A 27,294-nucleotide genomic window follows, 5' to 3' on the forward strand; every position below is an offset into this window, starting at 1 on the left:
TGATCGGCCCCAGGGCCGGCCAAACAGTCCCTATGCACAACAGTGGGCAAGCCACTCCCCCCTGCCCTCAAGCAGGTCCGCCCACTCCCAACCAGGCACTTCTGCTTTCTCGCAGTGCGAGAAGGCAGAAACATAAATGGTAGTTATTACCATTTATGTTTCTGCCTTCTCGCACTGTGAGAAAGCAGGGGGGCGGCGCCCAAACGCCCCTATGGAGGAGCCGCCACTGGAAGTGTGTCAAATCTTGATAGATATGGCACATTCCTGCCCTCTCCAATTGATGCAGTGTAGCACGTTGATTCGCAGCGTTGTGCTGTGTCAAATGTTGATAAATGTGGGTCTATTTGAAGTGAGAATGGGCAAACCAGAGAGCATTTTCTAAAGGAAGGCAATAAGTGTTGTCTTTTGACATCCCTCTGGGAACCAAAAGCTTTTAGATTAGTCCTCCGCTCATAAAAACCTGCTAAGAAATTTAAGCATTCGCCTGTGAAAGGCTGTCAGTCAGAAACTCCAGGAAATAATCCATAGAAGCATTTGTATGTTCAAGATTGAACTGCCTAAGCTCCACATAAAAAGGATTTTTTTCTCAAAAGAGGCCTGGGGACCTTCAAATTTGACTGGATTCCAAGCTGCATCCTCAGTCCTGTTTGAGGCTCAGAGTTAAGAGGAGAGGCTTGTTTATGCGACAATGTTTTTCAAAGATAGGCAGATCCATCCTGCACATTAAAAAACAGCATGCTAGAAGTAATGCTACTAAAGGGGTGAGGAAATCTGATCAGTACCTCCGTTTCTAGGCTGCTGTTCTCCTGGCCTGCACATTATTGGGGTGTACATTTAAATTGAATGTTCTCCCTTCGTGACTGATCTTTTATTCTTTGTTGCTCTCTCAGATTTGAAGTGACACGAATAGGGTAAAAAAGGTTTGTTTTTGACCAGGTTTGTTAAATTTTAGCCTTCCCTCTTATAGTTTGTATGTGTAGGGCTACACAGGTTTCAAGTTCTATATTGTGCTCCATGTGTGTTTCATTAGAATACATACATCAATTAATATTGTATTCAAATTTATAAATGACATTATTTTATACCCAATTCTTGCCAAATTATTAAACTAAGCTGTTTGAGGGCTGTTCCTTGGCACACTAGATGTTCTACAGTAAACTACTATTTCTCTTGCCAATTTTGGATTACATTGCATTTGACTTTAATCAGAATATCCTTGTGATCCTATCCTAATCTATTACTTTGATCCTCAATATATAATGTAATCCATCTGCCTTGAGGAATTCAACATTTCTCATACATGATCTACCTGTGAAAATGCTACATTGTGCATTTCGCAGAGATCTGTTTCTTGCGTAGCCGAGTAGATGAAGTTGATATTTTTGTGTTTATTTTAAAATGTATTTCAGTACACGGTTCCAGATATTAAATATTATCATGCTGACATTATATAACAAATTCTGATTCAATACATATGTCTAGTTATCAAAACTATAAAGGTGATTTCCCTGTCTCTCACTTTACTTAAAATAGGAAATAAAACATACAATAATGTTATTTAAACTGTGCACACTTAAGGAATGTCTCATATTTGGGCGTCTCAACTATTTCATTTATCCACACCCACAAGCCTAGAGAGCAACATCCATCCCAATGATGGTACTGTGTTCTTAGAATTAGTAAATGTGTATTAACATATAATACAAATGGTCTGAGAAATAAGTCTATGCATCAGTAAATAGGTTCAGTAAATGACCTCATGCGAAATAATTCAGAGAAACCTGGAGATTGCTCGAAGATTAATGAACTTTTATTAAAAACATTAATGTGTTGGCTATATATATAATAATTATTTGTTTCTGAATCACACGTCATCACCCAATGTGATTTCTTCCTTCATCAGACACTACGATTGTTTACAAATTACTTTCAGCACTCCAATTTCTTTCTTTGCCAGTTTACAAACACAGTGTTTTTTAATTTTATCTCCAAAATTCATGCAAATGTTTTCAGTAACTAAGATGAAGAAGATACCTCAATGCAACTGCAAAAGCAGGTTGTACCTCACAGGCATCCGTTGATTTAAGCTCTGTTCTATGATTGCATATTCCCGTCAGGCTTTTAGAAGGAACATGTCACCAGACACCTTCAAAATCACTTTGGCATCTGTGACTTGTCACTTGTTAGACCCTATAAAAACTGGATTTCATCTCTCTCTTAGGGAGAACCTTCTCCCTCGGATACTACTTCAAGATATCTCTGACAGTGTTTGAATATGATCAATGAAGGAATTTTGGCTCCACGTGTCCTCTTGTATCTTTTTGGAGTAATCAACATTCAACATTACCCCATGTTAATCTAGAGACTTAAGCAAATATCTCGTATAGGAGAGCGAGCTCTCATCTGATTCTCTCACTGAATAACCACATTAACGTTGTTCAGTTGGATACTTTTACTTCTCCACCACATCCATCCCTTCATTGTAAGTTGCGGTATTAGATGCTTTTTTTCTACCATGTACTCAATATTTGCACAAAGCTATTGCTGGACCCTTATCAGACCTAATGACTTCTCTTTCAATGTTATGTCTGCAATCTAGTTAATTAGATGATATACACAACTAGTATCACAACCTGGACTGCTCTGCTTTGGGCAAGGGAAACTGGTTACACCAGAGATGGGTTTACTCACAGCCAAATTCAAGATTATTTTCTTCAACACCATTGGATGGCCAGTTCATTCTCCTCCAGTTGAAGTATTTCCAGTCTCCTCAACAAACAAAGTGTGCCCACTTACAAAGTCTGAGTCTACTTAGATTACCTCTTTCAAATGTTCTCAAGTTTCATATGTGATAAAAATATTGTCTACCTTTCCTGCTTAAAAAACATATTTATCTTGCCCCTTTGCAGACTAGACTACCTAAGTCTAAACTTTTTTTACAAATTGCCAAAATGCTCTTGAATGTTTCACAATTAGCACACAATGTAGAGGACTGCCTGGTCACTGGTCTCCGTATAGGAGACCTTATACATGCAGCTCAAATAAATCTGTACTACCTACCAATAACATCACTATCTTTCATGTGAGCGTTTCCACTATTGCCATTGCTTTGACGAGTGTTATATGCAAATCACATCAGTAAACTACTTATACAGTTGTAAATTATGCATTCTAAGGGCCTTCATTTTATTTATAAGGGCAGTTCATAAAACCTTTAAATCTCCAAAATATTTTCAAATGTTATTTCTTGAACCAGAGTTGAAATCATGTCTTTGTGATTGGGTTTTTTCATTCACATACTATTAATTAGCATTCTCTTTCAGTACATCAATGACTGTATTTCACTTTCTAAATATAGATGACAGCTTTCTCCTTCCTCCCCACATATTCAGCATATTCAGGCTAAGAGGATAAGTGAACACATCTTCTTCTCTATCTTTATTCTGGGTTTCATGTTTGTAAGAGTGAGCTGCAATTGTGCTTGCTTGTGAATGTGAACTATCACCAACTAATACAAACTTTATTCAGAGCAAGTGATACACACATTTAGCATGCCAATTCAGTTAAAATATAGTATTTTGAATACATTTATAATATTTACTCAAAACTATGACTTTTTCTGGGCAGAATAAAAACTCCAGGCTTTAATATAGCCTTAAAGCTCGCCAGAGCGGGTTATACTGGCCATTAAAGACCAGTCCAGTGTTAACCCCTTCAGTGCCCATGACGAGCTGGACTCGTCATGGGCTGCGGTGGCGCTGTGCCCATGACGAGTCCAGCTCGTCATGAACTCCGCCCGCTAATGGAAGGCGCGGCACTGGGCGGGGAAAGGGGCGGGCATGCAAGGGGTTAAAGGCCCAAGCCGAAGGTGAGGGCTTTAACAAGGGAGCGGGACTTTAATGCCGGGATAGCCAAGCTACGGAGGGCTATAAGGCTATTAGAACATTCCACTTCTAGAGGGCAGAATGTTCTACCAATAAAACAAAGGCCTCACGGAGCCCAAGTGAATTCAACTCCCTTCTGGCTTCGTAAGGCCTTTGTTCATAGTAACAGCTGTGAAGAACAACATTGGAATATTGGCACTCCGGGCTTCTACCGGCCATTAGAAGTTCAGAGCACTCCCTTATTTTCAATGGAGCTCCCATCATTCCAATGCACCAATTTGTATGAGTTTCCATGTTTAGCTTCCAAGGCCACCTCAATAGTGTGATGGCTGTGATATTGAATCCCTGGTTTAGCATGTTGGTACAATAATGCAAGAATGTTAAGAAGGGTCTTCACTAGTGTTGGTCTCAAGTAGTACTGTTTATGAAATATACAATGAAGAGCGTCCATGCCTATGTAAATAATTGACATGTTTTTCTGACTACTCCCTCAAAGATAACAGCTTTTCTTCGTCCACAGAACATACCCTTTGTTCTTGAAACCTAAAAATATAACATAAAAATAGTAGTGGAGACCAAAGACTGATGGACAGAATGAGGCTCCAGGAGACTATGGCCCAGATTTATCATAGGATTGTGCTGACGCAAGGTGATGCAAGGGTAGTGCCATCATTAAGGCAGGTTTACCACGCCAATCAAGGCCACCACCCATCAGAGTGCACACAAAGCAATTATCTTGGAATTATTTTTCTTAAAGCATAGGAAAAATACATTCAAGTAGAACCCCTTGTCTGGGCATGCATTCCCATAGGCAGAAATCTTGGAATAGTTTACCAAACCCTCAGAACTCTGCACTTGGGAGGGATACATTTGATGCCAATGGTGGGGCTGAATGTTTATGGAATGACGCAGAGACTCCCTTTTTAGTTAAAACACCTAACTGGCAACTACTATTAGTTCAGTGTTTCTATACTTTTAGTGCTGTAACAGCAACTTAATCTCATCAGGGCTCAAAAAATAAAAATTATATGGGACCATTGTTAGCACATCAAAGGAGGGGGCTACCTTTTGGGTTCACCAGCACATTTCAGGAGAGTGAATATTGGGCAGTAACAGCTCTTCTTGGCAGGACCAACAGACGCACCATATCAAACTTATTGGATTTGGTGTATTGGGGACACCCAACTCAGCTCAGGCCCTCATGTGCTGTCTCATATATAGTTAGCCAGGTTGTATAATTGGGCTGTGTTTGTACAAAATCTGTAATGCAACCGAGCAAAGCCTTTGCACTAGGCAGGACACGTTAATCTGGCAGTGTGCAGAGAACATTTGCAAAATATTATTAAACCTTCCAATGTGGTACCAGAATAGCACTGGCAGAAGATTGTCATGCAAAACTAAAATGTAAAAAATATAGTTTACAAATATATGGCCACTTGGGAGTTAATAATAGAGCATCTACACAATAGGACAATCTTTTGTAAACAATCTTCAGGACATGAAATCTAGGCCAGTCAGTATTTCCTTACACAATATTCTGGAATAAAATAAATAAATGCACATCTTGAAAGGGGCATCTGGACCAGTGTGAAAACGATGCACCTAGATTAGCAAAAATGAGGGTTACTTCCCTAATGTTTGCTAATGATACCTGATTGATCTCCAAAACCCTGATGGGACTCAAGAGGGTCCTGGATCAGTTGGATTATTTCTGTAAATTGAGGGGATTAGAGACCAATGTCTATAAAACCAACCACATGGTCCTGAATCCTGGGTTCTCCACTAAGACACATCTCACTCTAGCAGAGCCCCATTAGAACATGTGCGTACATTTGTGTATTTAGGCCTCACGCTCACAGAACATCTGTGGTGGCAAGCTCACATTACACAGTGACGATTAAAAACAGAGCAAGTAGTGGGAGGTACTTTAAAAATGTTGCACAGTTCACAGTATCGCCCTATCGTGCCAGTGATTCAAATTTACAACCATAAAGCCTTGGGGATAGCTGCCTATGGTGCCGAGTGTTGGGTGCATCCGGGAGCGACCTCACTGGAAATGGTGGAAAATCGCATTATGCAACAGCTGGTTGGGTTACCTGTATGCACTTTTTTGCTTCCTTGAGGCCAGAAACATTTTTGACAAATTAGCATTGTGCCCAGTAATTTATTGGAGGAGGATTTGGGCTACTCCAGAGCTATCTGCTTATCAACAGGGGTTAGAAGAAATTTTGTCCTAAGTAGGCTCTAGCAGAATTCCATGAGTAAAGCATGTAAAGGGTACACTCACAGACATCTGCCTTGATGGTCTATGGAATGCCCCTGTCCAGCCATTTCCGAATCACTTATTAAAACTACATACTGGCAACACAGAGATAATCGCATACATAGTCAGTCGAGCCATGGATCTGTAACAAATGCTTTTCTCACAGTTAAGGACTCCTTTAAGCAGGAGTAATTTCTGGACGAAATAGAAACCCCTCTAGCCAGGTGCCTCTACTTGCAGTTCCAGTATGGAACTTTACCTCTCCAGGCCTTTACTGTGAAGTGGAAGCATACACCGTGGGCCAACAAGCTGCAGTGCCCGGCCTGTGGGGAACAAAAGGAAACTATTGAGCACATTATTTTCTTTTGCCCAACCTATGTGTCCCAAAGGAAGTGCTGGATAATCGTGCTTTGTTGGAATTTGGGAGCTAGGGAACACTAAGAAGCACTCAGGATTCTGAGATACGATATATGCAGGTTGTCAATCTTTGCTCTCTCTCGTTTTCTGATGAGTGTGTGGAGAATAAGGTACAAGCTGAGTGTCTCTTATGTAAGCTTGTATAGTGGTGAACAGTAATATGGCAATTGGTACAGCCATTGGAGAATAGGATGACTATCACTTATTGTGTAATAGAGGATCCTTTTGAGAGTGTCTATATTCAGTTTCTTAACATTTAGCAGGCGATTAACGTATTTCACTGTGCAGGAAATGACGTACACTTAGTTTCAGGATAGCTGGATATACAATCATGTTAATGATTAATTCCAGCCAAGGAGGTATTGGGTACTCCACGGCATATTGCATAAAACTTTTACGTTGTAGGAGCTTGCCTAATAGCAAAGAGTCATAGGTTGTTTCATTGTCTATATTATTGCACACAATTTTGCACATTTTATAATGTACATACTAACTGTTTTTAATGTATGTTTTATCGCATGTGCTTTTATGGCTTAAAGCTGAAATAAAGCTTATAAAGTAAAGTAAGGGTCATCAGGGAAGCAGAAGCATCTGCTTTGCTAAGGATGACCCAATTTGAGAGTTGGAGAGTTATTTGTTGCCCTCTTTGCCTTATGAATAACAAGGCCTCAAAACAGGTGATTTGAGTGTTGTAATGCGATTTGTAATTAGGGCTGGACTGGGAACAGCAACCAGTCCAGGCAGATTGCTGCTCGACCTGCCCTGGGAGCAGGGGGTGGTGTGCTAGTAAAAACCACTGCTCCCGATTTTGTTAGTCGGGGCCTATATTGCAGAACTGCTGCAAAACCGGCCCCCAGTGACAAAACCGGCCCCCACCATTACAGCCCACTGGGGAAACGCCCAATGCCCGCTACAACCAGTCCAGCCGTTTTCAATGCACAATATACCTTAGTACATTACACATTACTTTTTTGCAGTCGCAAATGGGCACTATCTACAGCACATCCTTCGAGGTAACAAAAAATGATCGATCTTTTGGAAGTCATAATGGTACACAGAACCCTTGCATTCAACCTCTCCCACAAAAACCGCATAGGGGACATGCTAACGAGACCAGATCTCTTAATGATCAAAACTGAAGGCAGTAGAAACATTTTGCATGACTTGTTATTGAGTGAGGACCATGAGCAAATTGTATTACAGGATCAAATAATTTACAATGAATAAGATGTTGTTTTGTCTAAGCACAAAACGATTTTCTGTGCACCAAAGATTCTCCATTCCTGCAAACATTCAACGGTTACAGCAGCATTAGTTCGTCTTGCACATGTCCTGGATTAAAAGATTGACAGCAGACAATGAATATGTTTTTTAAACATTTGCTTAAAAAAAATGTCGGACTAGAGACACTGAAGATGAAGCAAAATAATTCATACATCGATTTATCTGGTGAAAATTAAAACACCATGATACTCGCTGAAGGTAATTGGGATATTAGAGCACAGAAAAAGAAATCATTACAAGGAAAACAAGAAACAAAATAAAACAAGTGCTTCCAGCTTGATTGGTAATTGCATTTCAATAATGTACCTATTGCACAGGCTTCCTTGTTGGCAGTTTATGGAAGTTTAGTTTGAATAGCGTGTTTCTCACCCACCCAAACAAACTAAAATGGGGCGGTCCATGCATTGTGAAACTGACAAGTGCACCAGAAGCCATATGCTCACGATGTTTTCAGAAACAGAATCCATGACTTGTGTTTGGCCCAAATTAATAAAGGCACAATCGGTAGATCCCCTAAGTCTCAAAAGTTAATGCTGAACTTGTTGGAGTAAAGGGGAACTGACAGGTGTCTCTCACTCTTTCCTTAGCGAGTTATGCTCAGATAGACAAGGTTGTTAGGCATCAGACAATCCTCTCAGAGACTCTATCTATAGATAGTATGCATGGAGCCTAGCTCTGCACCCCAAAATCAGTATGCACACACAATTATTGATATTTTACAATATATGAGTATTTATTATACACTATTAGTTTGCACATCATGTTGATTGGAATCATCTTCATTAATATAAACAGATCAATAATCATACACATTAGGGCTGGGTTGGATAAGCCCCATTAAAGCTTCATCACACACCTTTACCTATTAATCTAAAACATATCTATATGATAACCCCCCATGGTTGTATAAGTTCATAGTAATATGCCAAGTCACATTATGTCCCTTTTCTATCAGAATAGGGGGAATTCTATAGAATAGTATTAATTCCAGCAACTAGTCTGTCTCTAACCTCATTTTTACATTTGTTACCCTGTACCTTATATATATATATCTTTATAATGTATGGTGGTCAGCTAATGATTAGCTCTTGCTTTGCTACAAAATTTGTGAAGTATTCTTGATAAAAAAATTGTAAGAGGTATAAGGAAACTTAATGCAATCTTTTCCTCATTCCTTCCACATGGAATTCTGCAAGGTCACCTCTCCTCATAGCTAAACTTCAGCTTCAACGTTCATGAACATTGCATGCAGACCAGAATGAACATTTTCCTTCTCTGCTGTGTTAGCATAAGTTTAAAACAAACATGAAGTTTGGAAAATCGTAGCAATCAAGTACACTTTCATTGGCTACTCTATTGAAACAAGTTATCCTGTCTCCAGGCCCTGCAACTCTCTACCAGCGGCGACTCTTCCACAATGGTGGAGGAACATCACCCCTACTGGCTCAGAGCCAGCAGCTGAAAAATAACATTCTATTTTATTATTGTTTTATTTTTCAGTTGCTGGTTGAGCCAGCGTGTGTCGGGCGAGGCGGGGCGGGCTGGGGTCACAGGGTTGATTGGTTGGTGCACTTCTAATTAGGAATGTCTGCTTGGCTGGCCATCTTAGGCTGGCCAAACAGACATGAGCAGTTAGGTTTCTCTAACCCACTGTATTATACAGTCTGGTGGAGAAACGGCACCGACTCCCTATGCCTGAGTGGACCATCAAACTAGCCAGCTCAGGTCAATCCCAACGCTAATCTCATAGCATGAGAGCTGTGTCTGGATTGGTTGAGGAGTCTGTCCCAGAGACTCTCGGGAGCAGCAGGAGAACGGATGAGCACCGAAGCACAAGGTGGGCTTCAAGATCAGGTAAAACATTTGTACTTAATTTTTTTAATTCAGCTTCCCCTCTACCATGCCATCACAGCTGCTGCTGCCCTGCCCCCCCCCCCCCACTGCATATTGGCATACTTGCTATTGCTCAAATGCACAAACAGTAATCATATTAGCATTAAAAAAGGACGGTTTTGTATATATCACTTAAAATTACAAATAAAATCTTTGCTGCACACATTACACACGTTGTAGGAATCTTTAAAGAACGATTCAACTTTCAAGCTGAGATCTAACAAGCAAGTTCCTACCGAACATTTTCCAGATATTTTCAATTAAAACTTTACATGTCATAATGTAACTGTTCCAGTGATGCTTAGTACGAGTTTGATTGATGCTGGTGGGGATATTTGGATCGGCTACACTTTTCACATGTGAAATTGATGCACTATAAACAATAGGGTACAATCTGCCCTACCATGAACAACTCCTGATGCTGTGTCTTGGGAAATTCATCCAACCAGGTTCAACAAAATATCGGATTGTTGTTATTTGGTAAATTTATGCCAGTGGCTAGGCATTTCTTTCCAGTTGTTCCTGGTACAATGTCATGAAGACTAACCAACATGCTCTTCAAAGAGGTTCTAACCCTATTTTCAGTTCTGCTGTTGTTCACAGTCATATGGGAGAGTAGATGTGTGCTTACATTCGCTAAGCTCATACTTACACATTAAAATTGAAGGCTATGGAACATAAACTAAGTTAATTTTTGACCAATGATGGTGGCTTACACTAGGCAAGAATCATTCATTTACATGACACTTAACCAAGACCTTAATTGCAGTCCATTTTGGAAGGGTCCAAACAGCTGGGCAGGCTGAGGAATTCACCTCATACACTTAAGTATCGAAGACATTCGGCCAAGGCTGTTCTTCTCCATCAAATCCCAGGTTTTGCTGTCCATGCAGAGTGTTCTCACCTTGGGATTTTTGCGACTCCACCATGCTTCTCATCAAGACCTCAGAGGGGCTCAGCACCTCGCAACTTCCCTGTGGTCATAGGTAGAGAGGTTAGGGGTAATGTTATATATCAATTCTATGCAACGCAACCTTTCGCTCAGATGTGCAGTTTCCATCATTACAAAATCCAGTGTAAAATGCTTCTATCTGATGATTTTGGATGATTGTATATTTTAGAGTAACTGGTCTATCCAATGCCACTCTTTGTCTCTTAAATCTTTGAAACATTAGGAACCTATCTGTTTTCTAAGGATGGATTTGCATCAGCTGCTAAGCCTGAGAAATTGATATATTGTTTGAGGCCTCTACAATTCTTTCATATATTTCTTGAGGTTTAGCTCTGTTGCCAGATGCTTGTGACTGTAATACCTGTGTAATATGATTAAAAGCCTTATACTGACCCTTATGTAGTCTGAGGGAAAACACTGCTACCTAAAATCTGTGCATGTAGGGTCTGTATAACTTGAAGGGTACATTTACTGTTTGAGACAGTAAGATCTGTGTAATATGTGGCATAGCTAAAATTCTGGCCTGGAAGTTTTGGATTGTCTGTAAGATAGTTCTTCTGCATGACACCTGTGCCTGAAATGTCTGCAAATCATGAGGAACAGTTGCTCTGTTTAAAATCTAAACATGTAACATCTGCTTAGAAGGGACAGCTGTGCACTTTCACCTACACCTATAAAATCTGTGTAACCTGAAGGAACTGATCTGCAGTCTAATTTATAAGCATATGGCATTAGTTACTCATAGGAATCTAGGTTGGTGGAAACCTAGTGTCCAATTGATTATCGATTGGACCCAATATGAAGAGTTAATTCGCTTTATCGCCTTTCTGTATCCACCATGTGTTGCTCGAGCAAGTTTACCTTTCCACTGACCCCATATTACACAGCATTTACACAAATTGATTCCAAAGAATAGGCCAAAAAGACAGCCCGCACCTTCTGGGTTGCCGGTGTGTGCACCATCATTTATTATAAGAACCTTCTGGGCAATGCCAATCCAAGATAGTACCCATGGCGCGCCTACCCTGTGTGGTTACTGTTGGCTCTCGGAAGAACCCTCCGGCGCTTACTATTATCTCGCAGGGAGGAGAACCATTGGTAGGAACTCCATACCGATAAATGTCTTATTTTGCTGCTTGTTACAAGGAACCAGACTGACTCTCGAGCGACATCCACCCCCTGTAAGATGGGCCTGTTTTTGGTTAATACAAAGACACGGCACACTGTCTAGTTACTACGTGTTAGAAGGTGGCATCCACCGTAAACAATTAGCCACAGGGTAATAATACTTAAGACGGACTTCCCACTTGCTACTCCACCTCTGAGGAAGCAGTGACTGGGTAGGTTGTCCTGCGGGTTATGCACTACAGTTGTGTAAGTACTGCCACAAATTTGTCTTCACATATCCCCCTTACAGAGTCCACTTGAGCACCCTTAACTATGAGGTGCCTCCTGTGTAATATGTGCTCATTTTGTCACCCAGCATGCTGCATTAGCATAAGCACTGCTTTCACTCGAGGAGGCATTACCGCTACCTAAATTGGGTGAGTTTACCCACTTTCGCACAGTGTCTGAAATCTATGTGTTGTGGTTACCGACAAGTTTGCCACATGGTTGCTTAATGTGGTTTTAAATGTATTGTTTGTTTTGCACAGTGCAGATTGCACCTACACCAATAGTGGCATGTTTTGCAGTGTTATGCATGCTGCACCAGATTGAGAATATGTTTAGGTGACTTGTTGTTTTAGTATTATTATTATTATTATTATTATTACTATTATTATTATTATTATTAACAGATTTATACAGCGTATAGCTGCCCCAGCAACAGGGTGTCCCAGCGCTACCCCACCAATACCCGTAAGTAGTGTCAGCCCGTCATTTATGTTTCTACTCTTTAGTATAGGTCGGTGTTTAGAAAACATTACATGAATGCATCTACCTATACTAATCTAGGTAACTTGTAATTAGCTATCTTTTGGACTTACATAACCCTAGATTCCAACCACAGTGTAGATTAGGGAACATTGGTCCTGATGAATTGCCACAAGATCATTAGCAATTTATAACGGCAATAAATATGGTGACCCACAGAGCTATCATAGATCATTGTCTATTTTGATAGCCACCACGATTTTATTTAGAAAAGTGGACTCATCTATAAAAGTCTTTTTGAGGACTGCTTAATCTATTTTAAAATGCACTTTTCACATGCACACATTACCTACACCAATCTACACCAGCAGCCCCACACCTACACTTCAAATACAGCATTGGAAGAAAAGATCTCCGACAAAGAGCCCCCTTGCAAATGCCTGTCGGGTATTGCAGTGCCGGCCCAGTGAGGAGCATGCCCTCTGATGAAGCATGACACCCATCTGGGTGTGTGAGGGCTTCTGCTCTTGAGAAATCTGACTCTCCAGTCCACTTCCAACCTCATATTCTCTTTCTTTCCACTAAAAGAAACTGCAACCCCCTTGTAACATTTGGTATTTATGCAGAGCCAAAACACTTATAAAGTCAAACAACAAAGCAATTAAAATGCGAACCCAGATTAGAAAAATAGAGCAAATCTCGATTATAAATGGGACTACAAAATGACAAAAATCTAATAAGGGGAACCAGGGATATGAATTTTCTAAGATTTGAGTGAAAATAGCATTAAACAGCTCTACACACCACTGAAAGTCTAAGCAGGCAGTAGATTGGGACTCAGGTGGGATTTCGGGCTGACAGCAATGGAAGGTGGGGCAGATAAACCTAGCGGATTCATCCAGACCAAATATTTTATCTTCTGAGTAGGCCTTTTGTATGGAGCTCAAAATCATCCAGCTTGGAAAGACTAAGCGGTATCTGATGAAGTTGCATTGAAATTGGACACCATTACTATGAAGCCCTGCTGACGCTCTGGAGGTTTTGGAAGTCCAAAATTTTTTAAGTCCAAACTTTTCTGGGGGTTCTGTAGCAGCTCCTTTGTGTTAGGTTTAAGACTCCCTAGAACTCATGGACAGCGCTTAGGGTTGGTAGGTTCTCCTGTTTTAGGTTTTAACTTCTAATAACTGCACCAACGGGAAACACCAATTAAAAAGAGATCTATTTTGTAGTCAGCAGTGATTCACCATACGGAGGGAGCAGCAGTACAGTAGTATGGAATGTAATATATATACATATATTACCTACTGGCGGTCGCCAGTAGGTAGTTATAGTTAGGACCAAGTTTCCATTGGAAGAACATTTTTTGTTTTGCTTATATCTTTGGCGACGTTTGATGAATCATCATGAAATTTTCGAAACTAATTCTTTGTTCATATCAGCTCCTATGTGGGAAGTTTGGGGGTGATTCGTCAAGGGGGGGCCGAGAAAAAATGTGTTTTCTCCATGTTAATTTCCATAGGAAACTTTAGACAAGGCTACAAGTCGAACGGGTGAACGGAATTACCCCAAATTTGGCAGGGAGAAGGGTCATGGTCTAGAAAGCACGCTTTTGTTTATTTGGTGTAAATCCATTCAGTAGTTTCTGAGAAACATCGAAATTTACAGATATCGGTATTTGGGAATCCTGCCATCTGATTGGCTGAGGCGTTACAAACACGAGCTTGCTGCTTATTGGTTGTGAGTGCTGCGAGTGGTTGAAACTAGGAAGGGTTGGCTGCCATTTTGTGATTCCGTTGAAGCGAGTAAGGGGAAAAAAGGGCAAAAAAAGTGGGGAAAAGGAGGGTAGGAGCACTGTAACCTCTGTGGGGTGTTTAGGGTGTGCCAGAGACGGGGTGTGAAGCAAAGTATTTACCCCTAGTGGTGTGAAAGTGCTGGGCTACGGAAATTAAATGAGGTATTGCCTAGACTATGATGCTGCTAAGGTGAGCTGGTGCAGGAGTCGGGGATTAAATCGTGAGCCCAAATTGTGTGTCTTATGCTGTGAAGTCATGTGCCGTGGCCGCTGAACTACACCTGTGGAAGTAGTTCCAGCATGTGCTTATACCTACTAGGACAAACTACTGACCTGTACTGGTCTGAAAGTCCTGGGGTACGGAAAATATGCGAGGTATTGTGTACAGTCTCATGGTGCTAGGCTGAGCTGCTGCCGGACTCTGGGATGAAAGCGTGAGTCCAACAGTGTGTCATATGCTGTGAAGTCATGTGCTCTGGCCACTGTGCCACATCTGTCCAAGTAGTGCCAGTATGTAGTTATACCTACTCGGAGGAACTTTTGTTTCGAACATTGTATCTTGTGTATGGTGCTTAGAGGGTGTTATACAGGGAGTGCGAAGGAAAAATTTGCGCGTATCAAATCAATTCGGTATTTGTAAAGTGCAAACTACTCACTCCTACGGGTCTGATGACGCTGGAGGCGTAAGCTGAGCTGCTGATGGACTCGGGGTAAAGCCAGTGAACTACTGACCCCTACTCGTCTGAAAGTGCTGTGTACGGAAATTAAGTGAGGTATTGTCTAGAGTGTCATGCTGCTAAATTGAGCTGCTGCTGGACTCGTGTATGAAACCGTGAGCCGGTGTTTGCTATGCTGTGAAGTCATGTGCTCTGGGCGCTGTGCCACACTTGTCCAACTTGTATATGGTGCTTAGGTGGTGTTGTACAGAGAGTGCGAAGGAAAATCAATACGGTATTTGTAAAGCGCAAACTACTCACCCCTATGGGGGAGTAGAGGTGGTGATCAAAGCGAGAGCTCTGTGCTGCAAAGTCAGATGGTCTGGCTGCTGCGTCACAGCTGTGTGGAGAATACATTTTGGGGAGGGTCCGGGAGTTGCCGTTACCTGGCCCTAAAATAGCGGGCCTACGTTGTCAGTTATAGGGTGGCTCTAAAAAGAGCCCTTGTGTTGATTAGTTGGAGCTACATATAAGTGCGGATGGACAGATTCAAGTTACTCAGGAAAACTCGATTTCCGTGATCAGTGAAGTGTACTCCATCACTTCTGTAGATATCAGCCATATCAAAACGTATGTTGTTGTTGTAGATGGACCCCATTTTGTGGTCTCTGAGGTATGCAGACACAGCTTTGTTGACATTCTTCCTAGATTTTTCAATCTGAGGACAACATTGTTTTGACCATTTCCACTTCTGTCTTTGGCATATATTGGAATATACAAAGACAGTTTGAGGGAAAAGTAACATCAATTGTCCAAAGGTGTCCTTCATAAGCATTTCCAAACCAACCCCGGTCAATATGCCTAGGTCGTTTCCACCACTGTGCACAATCTTGAGGTCAGGGTGTTGGAGATGCAAACAGGTTTTAACCAAAGGCAACAATTGGTGCCACTTCAATCCTCTCTGTGCAAACCATTTAATGTCCACATTTTGTAAACCTAGTTCTAAGTCAATACGTCTCTGTTCTGCATACCTCTTGCACCAAAAAATATAGCTATATCATACAATCCACACTAGCATTTTGAAGGTATGGCTGGAAGGTATGGAAAGATGTCTGTAGCTCATGCAGTTCCTTGGTAGAATAAGAGATATGTTTAAAGATGGGGAACTAATATTTATTGCCATACAAAACGATACATGATTGGGAGACGAAAAGCATTCTTTTTTAAAAGTAGGGTGCACATTTGTTTTGTGGAAAAGCATCTTTGTGATTGGTTAAGAAAAAGCAGTTTCAACGTGGAGTACATATCATAGGATATAAGTTGTCAACTCAACCACACCTGCTACTTGCATTTGGAAGGCACTGTTCGAACTTAAAACAATCGTGAACTTTTAACCTGCACGTGCCGTTAAATGTTCGAGAAAATGTTGCAAAAAAATATGGTTACGTTTAAAAAGATTGATGAACTTTTAACCTGCACACGTTCTAGAATGTTCTAGAAAGTGTGTTGATAGAATACGTTGCACTTCTGACTTCTATGTGTTGTTGAATATTAAGAAAAACTGTTTATATGGAAAATTAAAAAGAAACCAAGAGAGAGAAGTTTTGAAACCTAAAAGAATCAAGGAACTATTCTAATGTGTTCTTTACATTTATTTATGTGTGGAGCAACACAATTATAGACAGAACAGCACCAGGAAGAGGAAGAAGCAGGGAGTGGGGGGACAGGGGGAGATGGGCAGAATGGCAGACATGCACAATTAAGTATCGAACAAGTATAGACTAACAATGACCAAAATGAAACACACCAACAAGGAGCATAAGTCACACAACTCACCAACATCACACCAGTGAACGAGCATAGAAGTGAAAACCATGCTGCATGCATAGAGGATGTGTACAAAGGCGGGTCGTTGCTGCTGTGGGATGTCTGTGACCGTGGTCATCATGGATGAGATGCCCAGCACGTGGCACATGGCGAGTTCACTGTCTGTTACATTGCTAACAGCTGCTCCTCCCTCCCACGAGCTCCCACACTTTTGTACGGTGCGCTGTTGTATCTCGTGCACTCGTACGGCACACCATTGTAATGCCTATTTGCGCATGTTCTGCTGCATTCCAACTACACCATCACAGTGCCGTTTGGAGGTGGTGCATGCCACTTTGCAATATCAACTGCTGCGGCCCTTGTGGCAGGCCACACCAGAACACAGAGACACACTTACCGCACTTCCTGTACACGGAGATGTCTGATACACCCCGTTCCCGTTGTCGGATAGGCACACCCCTGCACTGACCTGTGTACTCCAGACCAGCACACACCGGTTGTGCATGCAGGAGAATTCATGCGTAGCTACATGTCCAGGCTCACTGCCAACGCTGAGGTGATAGCACACTGTGATGTTGCAGGGCTGGTGCCTATCATGCTAACACAATGACCAGAGGGACATACTTGCTCAGATGTTGGTTTGGGGGGCATTGGCAGTCCCGGAGTTGTTCCGAAGAGTCTTGTGCCCTCATGGGTATCCCTGTATCATGCTCATTTATTCTATGGCACCTGCGGGTGTTCTGGTGTGGCTCTTGGCTGTGTTCTCTTTCATGGTGCCGGTAGTCGTCCTGCTTAACACCATCAGAAAGCAGGTGTAAAATCCCTGGTGCTAACGTGGCTTATCCCCGGAATTTATTTCGCATTGCAGTTGGTGTGAAAGTTGTGATGTGATTTTTTGCGTGTGCAGGACAATATACGAACTGGGCAGTGTATCTCGTCAAGATCCAGCACCTGACACCCGATTCCCAATCAATATAAATACAATGAGGTTTCGTAAATGATTTTGTGTGTACACTGTGAGTGCAGCCACTATGCCAGTGCAATTCAATACAGGATTTTAGTATTAAGAATAAATCGCAAAGGTGCACCTCGTGTCTTTTTGCACGGGAACGGCTAGTCTGCGTTTCATTATCAGTACTTTAATGGAAGTAAAGTTGAGATAAATCTAACACACTATTCAGAAGTTGGTGGAAACTGCAGACATCACCAGTATTCCCCCGATAAGTCCTCCAAAATTTAAGACCATGGTGGACTTCATCAAATAACAGTAATAAGAACAAGAAAGAACAAGAAAGAGTTACACAGCAGTTAAGAAAACAACCAGAAACGTTCTAAAAAAATTTTTTAAACTTTCTTTTTTTATTAACGTATATCAACGATAAAGTAATAAACAAAATTTATTTTAAAAAAAAAACCAAAATAACAAGGTGGAACACTGCTGTGGGGACCATGGATGTGGACAACAGAGCCTGGAAAACAAAGCCCAAAATAAGGCCCCGTGTAATGCGCATATCAAAGGAGAGAGACAGAGAGAAAAAGAGAGGGAAGGAAAGAAAGGGAGTGAGAAAGGGAGAAGGAAGAGAGAGAGTTGGAGAGATAGAAGGAAAAGAAGGAAGAGAGAGAGAGAGAGAGTGAGGGAGAGAGAGAGAGAGAGAGAGAAAGAGAGAGAGAAATAGAGGGGGAGAGAGAGGGGGAGAGAGAGGGGGAGACAGTGGGGAGAGAGAGAGAGAGAGAGAGAGAGAGAGAGAGACACTGCCGTCCCTGCACATCCATGAGCAAATAATTACCTGGTGCCACCGGAGTGTGCAGCAGTGGGCACCACACATGCCCGTCAAAACTCATCCCAGATAAGTCTCTGAGTCCTGAGTAATGAATGGCGGAGACCACATCAGGTGCTTGGCGGATCGCACAGATGTCGCTGAGTCCTGAGTCATGAATGGCGGAGACCACATCATCTTCTCAATGGCCTGGCAGATCTCACACATGTCCCCGAGTCATCAATAACAGAGACCACATCAGCTTTTGGGGCCGCTAAGCCTATAGAAGTTAAGTTTGTGCCACATGGTGGTAGACCCATGATGGCCATATGAGCTTCGGGTGGCACTAACCCTGTTCATCTGAAGTCCGCGCCCAGGGGGTGGTAGGCCCCTGAGGGCTATACAGATTAGGGTGCGACTAACCTTCTGCGCAAGCTTTGAAAGACTCTTTATGGTTGAGACATGTGGAGTGTCCGGCATCTAGTCAGCACTGGCAATAAAGGATGTGACGTTGTCGATCTATTATATTTGCGTGGTCACATGGCCTGTGACGCATGTGCCGGACGGGTGTGGTGTGTGGGTAAAGCTGCCCTCAGGGAGTGGGCTGGAGATGTGGCGAACTAGACCACTGACCTGCACAGGAACAGCGAGCACGCCTGTGACACGTAGGTATGTGGGGCCATCGTCGGAACGTAATATGAGTGGCATGGCATGGTGTGGCATGGCGTATGACGGAACAAGGCAGGGTAGCTACAATATCTCGGACGGCTCATAGTACTGCGTCTGTGAGTGGAGTGGACTGGCTGCAGCTGTCCCTCTGTGAGCCTGAGTGCGAACTGTTCATAACTCACGCTACAGAAGTATTGAAAAATCATTTTGTGATTCAGTCCATCAGCTGGCATTTGTCCGAGGTATTTGTGAAAACATATCAGAGTTCTTTTTGAGATAGATACCCCTTTGACGCTGCCTCTCCCCACATCAGCAGGTAACGCACCTTCTTCCCACATTACCACCATACCCCCAACAACCTTCTTGGGCCCGGAAGTGTCCCTGTGCGGTTGGACAAAGAAGAGTCTTAGACATGTATAGATTTACATATAAAAAAATATTTAAAGAAAAGAACAACAAATAAGACTGAAGGTAGTCTGGTGCTGTGATAGCTGCCACGAAGTTGGGTTGGCTGCCATTTAGGATTCAGGACACAGTTACACATGTGGGATCGGTTTGTGTTAAAGAGGGTTAGTGGGACTACGTGTCGCCGGCCTTGTATATCGAAATATGCCTCACATATCAAAGGGAGTATGTTGTGTGGTTGCTGCCTCTGACTTGGGGTCACTGCCATTCAGGACTCAGGACACAGTTACACATGTGGGATCGACTTCTGTTAAAGAGGGTTAGTGGCACCAGAAGTATTGAGAGTGTATGAGCCTGTGTTGATGCTTGGTGTGGACGGGCAGCACTGGGAGCAATGTGTCTTGGCTATAGGACTGCGTCATGTGGAATCATGACTCTATCTGAATTGCGAGGCCTGCTGATCATAGTGTAGGCCAGAGGTAGCGGTAAGCAAGGGCCCACAGCCATGTGCATACGTTGGTGGCCTCACCGGCCTGCGTAGTGCAGGTTCAGTGGCACCACTTGTCGACAGCCTTCAATATGAAAATACTCCTCACTAATCGAAGGGAGTGTGGTGGTGTGGTTGCTGTCATGACGTTTTGTGTCACTGCATATGGAAATATGTCTAACTGATCGAAGGGAGTGTGGTGCTGTGGTCGGTGCCACGGACTTGGGGACACTGCCATTCAGGACTCAGGACACAGTTACACATGTAGGATTGGCTTGTGTTGGACAGTGTTAGTTGGCACCACGTGTCCAAAATTCAAATTGCGAGGTCTAATGCCCGCAGTGTAGACTGCTAAGTGTTCGTATGTACTTGAAAATGAATTTGGTGATTGTACTAAAGGTATAACTGATATAAAAAATGTTCAAGAAGAAAGGATACTAAAAGGATATTATGTAGATTTGAGGCCTGTAATAGTTAATTGCCTAGTGGACTCTGTAGTTAATGAATGGAGAAATAATATCCATTGGGAGCCCTAGTGAGTGCAGTGTAGGCGAATGATGAAAAGATGAAATAAGTATAGACTACACTGACGAAGTGTTGTATTTTCTGAGTACAATCTTGTTGTTAGAAATTAGCATTTAAAAATGGAATTGGGAGATGGACTGCCTGCAGTGCAGACTGCTATTCTATTTTAGTTTTCATTTGAAGATTAATTTGGTCATTGTAGTAAAGCTATACCTGATATAAAAAAAAGTTATTGAAGCAAGGATACTAAAAGGATAATATGTAGGGTGTAGGACTGTGATACTTACTTGCCTACTGGAGTCTGTAGTTGCATATGGAAATACCCCTCACTGATCAAAGGGAGTGTGGTGGTACGGAGTTAGGGTCACTGCCATTCAGGACTCAGGGCACAGTTACACATGTGGAATCGGCTTGTGTTGAACAGAGTTATTGGCACCACGTGTCGCCGCCGTTGCATATGGAAATATGTCTAACTGATCAAAGAGAGTATGCTGTTGTGGTTGCTACCACAGACTTGGGGTCACTGCCATTTAGGACACAGTTCCACATGTGGGAACGGCTTGTGTTAAAGAGGGTTAGTGGGACTACGTGTCGCTGGCCTTGCATATCGAAATATGCCTCAGTGATCGAAGGGGGTGTGGTGCTGTGGTCACTGCCACGGACTTGGGGTGACTGCCATTGAGGACTCAGGACACAGTTACACATGTGGGATCGACTTGTGTTGAATAGGGTTAGTGGTAGTACATCTACATTCCTAGTTTGAATTTTATAATGAGTACGTCGGCAATAAATCTAAACATAGTTGGGATTTTCACCTGAAACTACTTTAAACTTTGTTATTTCTTTTTCAAACTTCACAACAGTATTATCTTCCATTTGTTGATCAACACCTAGACATATCCAACTGTTATTTTCTGTACAGTTCTCTTGACTAGCACAGTAACGTAAGTCTATATTGTCACAAATGTGTTTTATAACATTTATATTTAAACTCGATTTCGTGCCGCAGGAAAACCTGATGGTGTCTGTTGACTTTGAATATAAACTTGCAGATGTCTATCGATCCGAACGTTGGTAGGATCCAATTTCTCGATGTGAAAGTATCTTCAAACTGGAGCTGTACATTTTTTTCCTAAGTGTCTTCTCCTGTGAAATTTCTTCCCACATTTCTTTTAATTCTGTCTTCTCAGAGTTGGTAATATATGACGTGACATAGTGAGAAACAGCAATTGAGTTATGTGCATCATATTGTATGTTCATAGTTGCATTTCACATCTTCAAAATCTCCGTATTGTTATCATTATTGTACTTCGATGCTTCTGTTCTTTTTAAATTATAAGTATTTTTGGGTGATTTTCGAGTGATGGTATGTCTCATTGCTGACATAAAACTGTTCACTCTTCCTTTGGAAATTACTGGACGTGGAAAGGGAAATCGACAGTTTGTGTAAAATTTATCTTTTGCGTTATCTTTTAGTCGGCAATACTTTCCACATTGATGACTTCGATATGCAAATCCGCCACACTAATCAAAGGGAGTCTGGTGCTGTGGTCGCTGGCAAGAAGTTGGGGTCACTGCCATTCAGGACTCAGGACACAGTTCCACATGTGGGATCGGCTGGTGTTGAAGACGGTTAGTGGAACTATTTGTCGCCGGTCGCCCACAGTGTAGGACAGAGGTAGCGGTGAGCTAGGGTCCACAGCCAAGTGCATACGTTGGTGACCCAAACAAACCTTGCGTAGTACAGGTTCAGTGGCACCACGTGTCGCCGGTCTTCCATGTGGAAATACCCCTCGGTGATCGAAGGGAGTCTGGTGCTGTGGTCACTGCCATTGAGGACTCAGGACACAGTTACACATGTGGGATCGGCTTGTGTTGAACTGGGTTAGTTGGCACCACGTGTCGCCGGTTTTCCACAGTGTAGGCCGGAGGCAACGGTCAGCAAAGGCCCACAGGCAGGTGACGTTGACTTGAGCTGCACAGATTGGGAGCATTTGGTCTTCTTAACCCATTATAGTCTCTTACACAATTTGCGTCGCTACTAAAGTTGAATTGTGAACCATGTTACTCCAGTGTGAGGCGGAGGCAGCGGTCAGGATGGGCGCACAGCACGTGGCATTGAGTTGAGCTGCACAGTTAGTGGCACCTGGAGTATTCAGAGTGTGCGCACCCTGTGATGATGCGTGGTCTGGGTGGGCCACACTGGGAGCAACGTGTCTTGCGAACTGGACTGCGATATCTGCAATCTCCCCTACATCTGCATTGTGAGCCGTGTGTTGTCCGTAGTGTAGATCGAAGGCAGTAGTCGGTACAGACATAAGTCTTCGGTGCTGTGCCGCTGGGGTCGCAGGGGCCCTGTGTCGAGGAGACCCGTGGTTATGGCGGCTGCCACGTGGCAGGGTGAGGGCTGCCATTCTGACAGACTCGTTGGTCTTCCCACAAGTGAACCATGCCTAGGGCCTGGTCTATTTATTCATACTTCTATGCTGGAGTGGCGTACTTTGGAGCAGCCCACTCCGCTTCCGCTTCCAGGGGGGAACAACACAGCTACATGACCGAGATCTTCCCCACTGCCTGAGGTAACATGGTTGCGTCCACTGTGCACTACACTACAAGTATCAATAGTATATCTCCACATGGAGAGGTTTGCGCTTTACATAGTGAGGTCTGTGCAGGACATGGGCGTTACACTTGGCATTGTGTGCTTTATCAGTGATGGGTGACTTGCCTCCTTCATATATAGTTGGTTTCTCATCTCCCAACATTCAGCTATTGTGTGGCTGAGGGGCATGGCATTTGAGATGTCATCAGTGATGTCATCAGTGATGTCACTGACCATGTCATGAGTGATGTAATATGTGACGTCATCAGCAGTGCATTGCGGGGGCGTGAGTTATAGTTAGCTGAACTAACTATAACGGGGGAATTTCTAGGGTTTTGTACAAGGGAAATGTCCAGCTAACTATAACGCCTCTGAAACCTATGTCTTTTTCAGTGAATTTCTAAGGTTTTTTAAATGCCAATTCCTAACTATAACGCCCCTGAAACCTATGTTTTTTTCAGTGAATTTCAAAGGTTTTTTAAATGCTAATTCCTAACTATATCAGGCCTGAAACCTATGGTTTTTTCAGTGAATTTCAAAGGTTTTGTAAATGACAATTTTGAATGTATTAATTGTTATACTGATTTTTTTGATACTGATTTACTACATTTTTTGACCTATTTATTTTTAGATATTTTTTTTAAATTACATTATAATTACATTATACATTACAATACAAAATATACTTTCTCAGAATGAATTACTTTAGTTTAAATACTTGGCAAATAGGCAACAGACTTTTAAGTACAGTAGTTACAGTTGTTGCAATGGTCAACACAATTTCAAACACAAAGCAACATTGAGCTCAATGTGAATTTCTAGTTAAATGCAATTAGTTACTTTATGGATTACTTTTCTAACCACAGGACTGGATCCTAGATTCAGTCCTTGGACATCTCCTGTAAACAGTTGAGTAAAAGCGCTTTGGTTACAGTGGTAATTTTTAAGTAATATTATAGTATTTTAAAAGTTGACACTTAGAAACTTTTTCCCATAGAATCACCAAAGTTATCCTATGGCAGAAAATTCACTTAGCAGGTAAGTAGTGTTATCATTACTTTTTCTTACTCAGTGGTGGATCCTAGATCCAGTTGGCACTGGCCAACCTCCTGTAAACAGTTGAAAGAATGTGTTTAAGTCATACAGAAGATTTTTTAGAAATATTTTTAGTTTAAGAAAATAGACACAGAAACTTTTCTGGTGAAAACCACACAATGGATTCCTATGGAAGGAAATACAAGTTACTGGTAAGTACGCTTAGAATTACTTTTCAGGGTCAGTGCTGGGCTAAAAGAGGCAGCACTGGGTTCTCTCCTGATTACAGGTGAGTAAATCGGAATTCGTAGTTCAGCTGATTTTAGAGGAATATTTGTACAATGGTAAAGGAAGGGGGAGGGGCCTGAGGTGACGTGTGCAAACACGCCCTGTGGTGCATTTTAAGTTGGGTAATTAATTCCTCTTCAATCCTGAGGTCCCCTGGGGGCCAACTAGCCCACCAGGTACCTCCAGTATGCGCCAGGGAGCTGCATTGCAGAGAGGTATTCAGAGGCCACGCCCCTTTTTTACAACACTCTGCAACACAGCTCTGTGGCGCTTACTGGAGGTACCTGGTGGGCTAGTTGGTCCCCAGGGACCCTCAGGATTGAAGAGGAATTAATTCCCCAACTTAAAACGCGGCAGAGTGCGTGTTTGCATAGATCTCACCTCAGGCCCCACCCCCTACCTTCACCACTGTGCAAACGCGCCCCGTGGGGTGTTTTAAATTGGGGGATTAAGTCCTCTTGAATCCTGAGGTCCCCTGGCAGCCAACTAGCCCACCAGGTACCTCCAGTATGCGCCAGGGAGCTGCATTGCAGAGAGGTGTTCAGAGGCCACACCCCTTTTTACAACACTCTGCAACGCAGCTCCGTGGCGCTTAGTGGAGGTACCTGGTGGGCTAGTTGTCCCCTAGGGGACCTCTGGATTGAAGAGGAATGAATTCTCCAACTTAAAACGCGCCACAGGGCGTGTTTGCACAGTATCACCTCAGGCCCCGCCCCCTACCTTCACCACTGTGCAAACGCGCCCGTGGCGTGTTTTCAGTTGGGAGATTAAGTCCCCTTGAATCCTGAGGTCCCCTGGCAGCCAACTAGCCCACCAGGTACCTCCAGTAAGCGCCAGGTAGCTGCGTTGCAGAGAGGTGTAAAAAGGGGTGTGGCCTCATTACACCTCTCTGCAACGCAGCCCCCTGACGCATACTGGAGGTTCCTGGTGGACTAGTTGGCCCCCTGGGGCCCCCAGCATTGAAGGGGAATTCCCCCTCTTCGTTCCCCCTCTTTTTAAGAAGGGGGGCTGTGTAGCCCCCTTTCTTTTTCTGATTTTTTGGCCATGGGGACCCCATCCCCCAGGGCCTGCCCCCAATTTGTATTTTTTTATTAAAAAAAAAAATCGGGAAGGGCGCCGCGTGGCCCCCCTCCCGAGGCCATAATTTGCCCCGAGGACCCCATCCCCCGGGGCATGGCCTTTTTTGTTATGTTTTGTTTTTGGAGGGGGGCTGCCTTGCCCCCCTCCTGTGTCCCCTTTTGGCCCCATCCCCCGGGGCCGTTTTTTATTTATTTAATTTTAGGAGGGGGGCCACCTGACCCACTCCCGGGCCACTACTGGCCCAGGGCACCCCATCCCCCGGGGCCTGACCATCTCATTGGGGACAGTGGGGGGGTCCCAATCCCCCCACGGTCCCAGCCGGCTCCCTGCTTCCTGCGGTAGCTGGCACTGCTTTTCCACATGGGGAGCAGCTAACATGCTGTTCCCCATGTGGAAAAGCAATCGTCTTTGCTTCATTGAAGCGAGAGCAGGTTTCCCTGCTCTCGCTTCAATGAAGCAAAGCAGTTTGCAATGGCAGGGTGGGAGCCGCGAGGCTCCCGCCCTGCCATTGCAAACAGCAGTGTCCTGGGGTGGGCACCCCAGGACACTGCAGGAGCCGGCCCTGGGGGGTGGCGGTCCCCAGGGCCATCTTTGGTTCCAGGAGGGGGGCCGCCTGGCCCCCCTCCCACTTAATTTTAAGACCCGGGGGTGGTGCTCCCCGGGGCTTGGGGGTCCGTAACGGACCCCCTATTTTAAATAATTAGTGCCCGGGGAGGTGGCGGTCCCCGGGGCGTGTGTGGGGGGCTGGAGCCCCCCTCACACAGGTTTTTTTTTGTTTTGTTAATGGCCATGAGCCCCCCGCATACATTAAATTAAAGCCCCGGGGGTGGCGGTCCCCGGGGCTGTGGGGCCCCTCTGGGCCCCCCATTATGATAAAGATATTGCACCCGGGACTTGGCCCCCCCGGGGGCTACATAAAAACAAAGCGCAGCAGCCCGCGCTTCTTTTTTTTTTCATCAGCAGGATGGGCGGACCCTACGCGCATCCCGCGATTTAAAAAAAAAAAAATTGTGCCTTGGGGGTCCTTGTGGGACCCCCTGAGAAGGCCTAAGGGGTCAGGGTGTTTCTACCCTGCCCCCTTGTCGTGTTTTGCACCTCTTTCGGTTTTCTTATGCCTCGGTTCTACCGAGGCACAAGATGGCTGCCAACACTTCCTGATTCAGAGTGTTGGCAGCCAATTAGCATTTAGCTCGTGCTCGGGTGGGTTCGGGGAGGGTGCGGGGAGGGTGCGCGGATCCTCCCCGGCCATAGATATCACTAACTTTTTTACCCTAATTTTCTCAGGAACTAATGAACGGATTTACACCATTTAAGCAAAAGGCACAAGTCTGAACTGAGGACTACCTCTTTGCCAAATTTGGTGTAATTCCGTTCAGCAGTTCTGGCTGTAGCTGCGACAACAGATCCTAAGGGAAATTGCATGGGGAAAACGCGTTTTGGGACCCCCCTTTTTTCTCGGCCCCCGCTTGCCGAATCGCCACGCAACTTTCAGGATAGGAGCGGAGCGGAGCTGGCCAAAAGTTTGGAAAAATTTCGCGAAGATTCGTCAATCGCCATCAGCCTTATTGGGAATAGAATGTTGCGGATTTCCTATGGAAAATAG

The 27,294-nt window shown here is 43.5% G+C and overlaps 1 protein-coding gene across 2 annotated transcripts in view; it reads right to left on the reverse strand.

Annotated features, from left to right (window-relative positions):
• Positions 1 to 7,983: 7,983 nt before the first annotated feature.
• LOC146796120 (uncharacterized) overlaps positions 7,984 to 27,294 on the reverse strand; it is a 531,425-nt gene continuing 512,114 nt past the window's right edge. Inside the window, exon 8 of one of the 2 annotated variants that reach the window (XM_085628491.1) lies at positions 7,984 to 10,715. In XM_085628491.1, the coding sequence (XP_085484617.1) occupies positions 10,697 to 10,715 (19 nt within the window). In that variant the 3' untranslated portion in view covers positions 7,984 to 10,696. The remainder of the gene's footprint in view (positions 10,716 to 27,294) is intronic. The other variant, XM_085628489.1, reaches the window with a different exon arrangement.

This window comes from Triturus cristatus, chromosome 10 (genome assembly GCF_964204655.1).
Source record: "Triturus cristatus chromosome 10, aTriCri1.1, whole genome shotgun sequence".
NCBI lineage: Eukaryota > Metazoa > Chordata > Amphibia > Caudata > Salamandridae > Triturus > Triturus cristatus.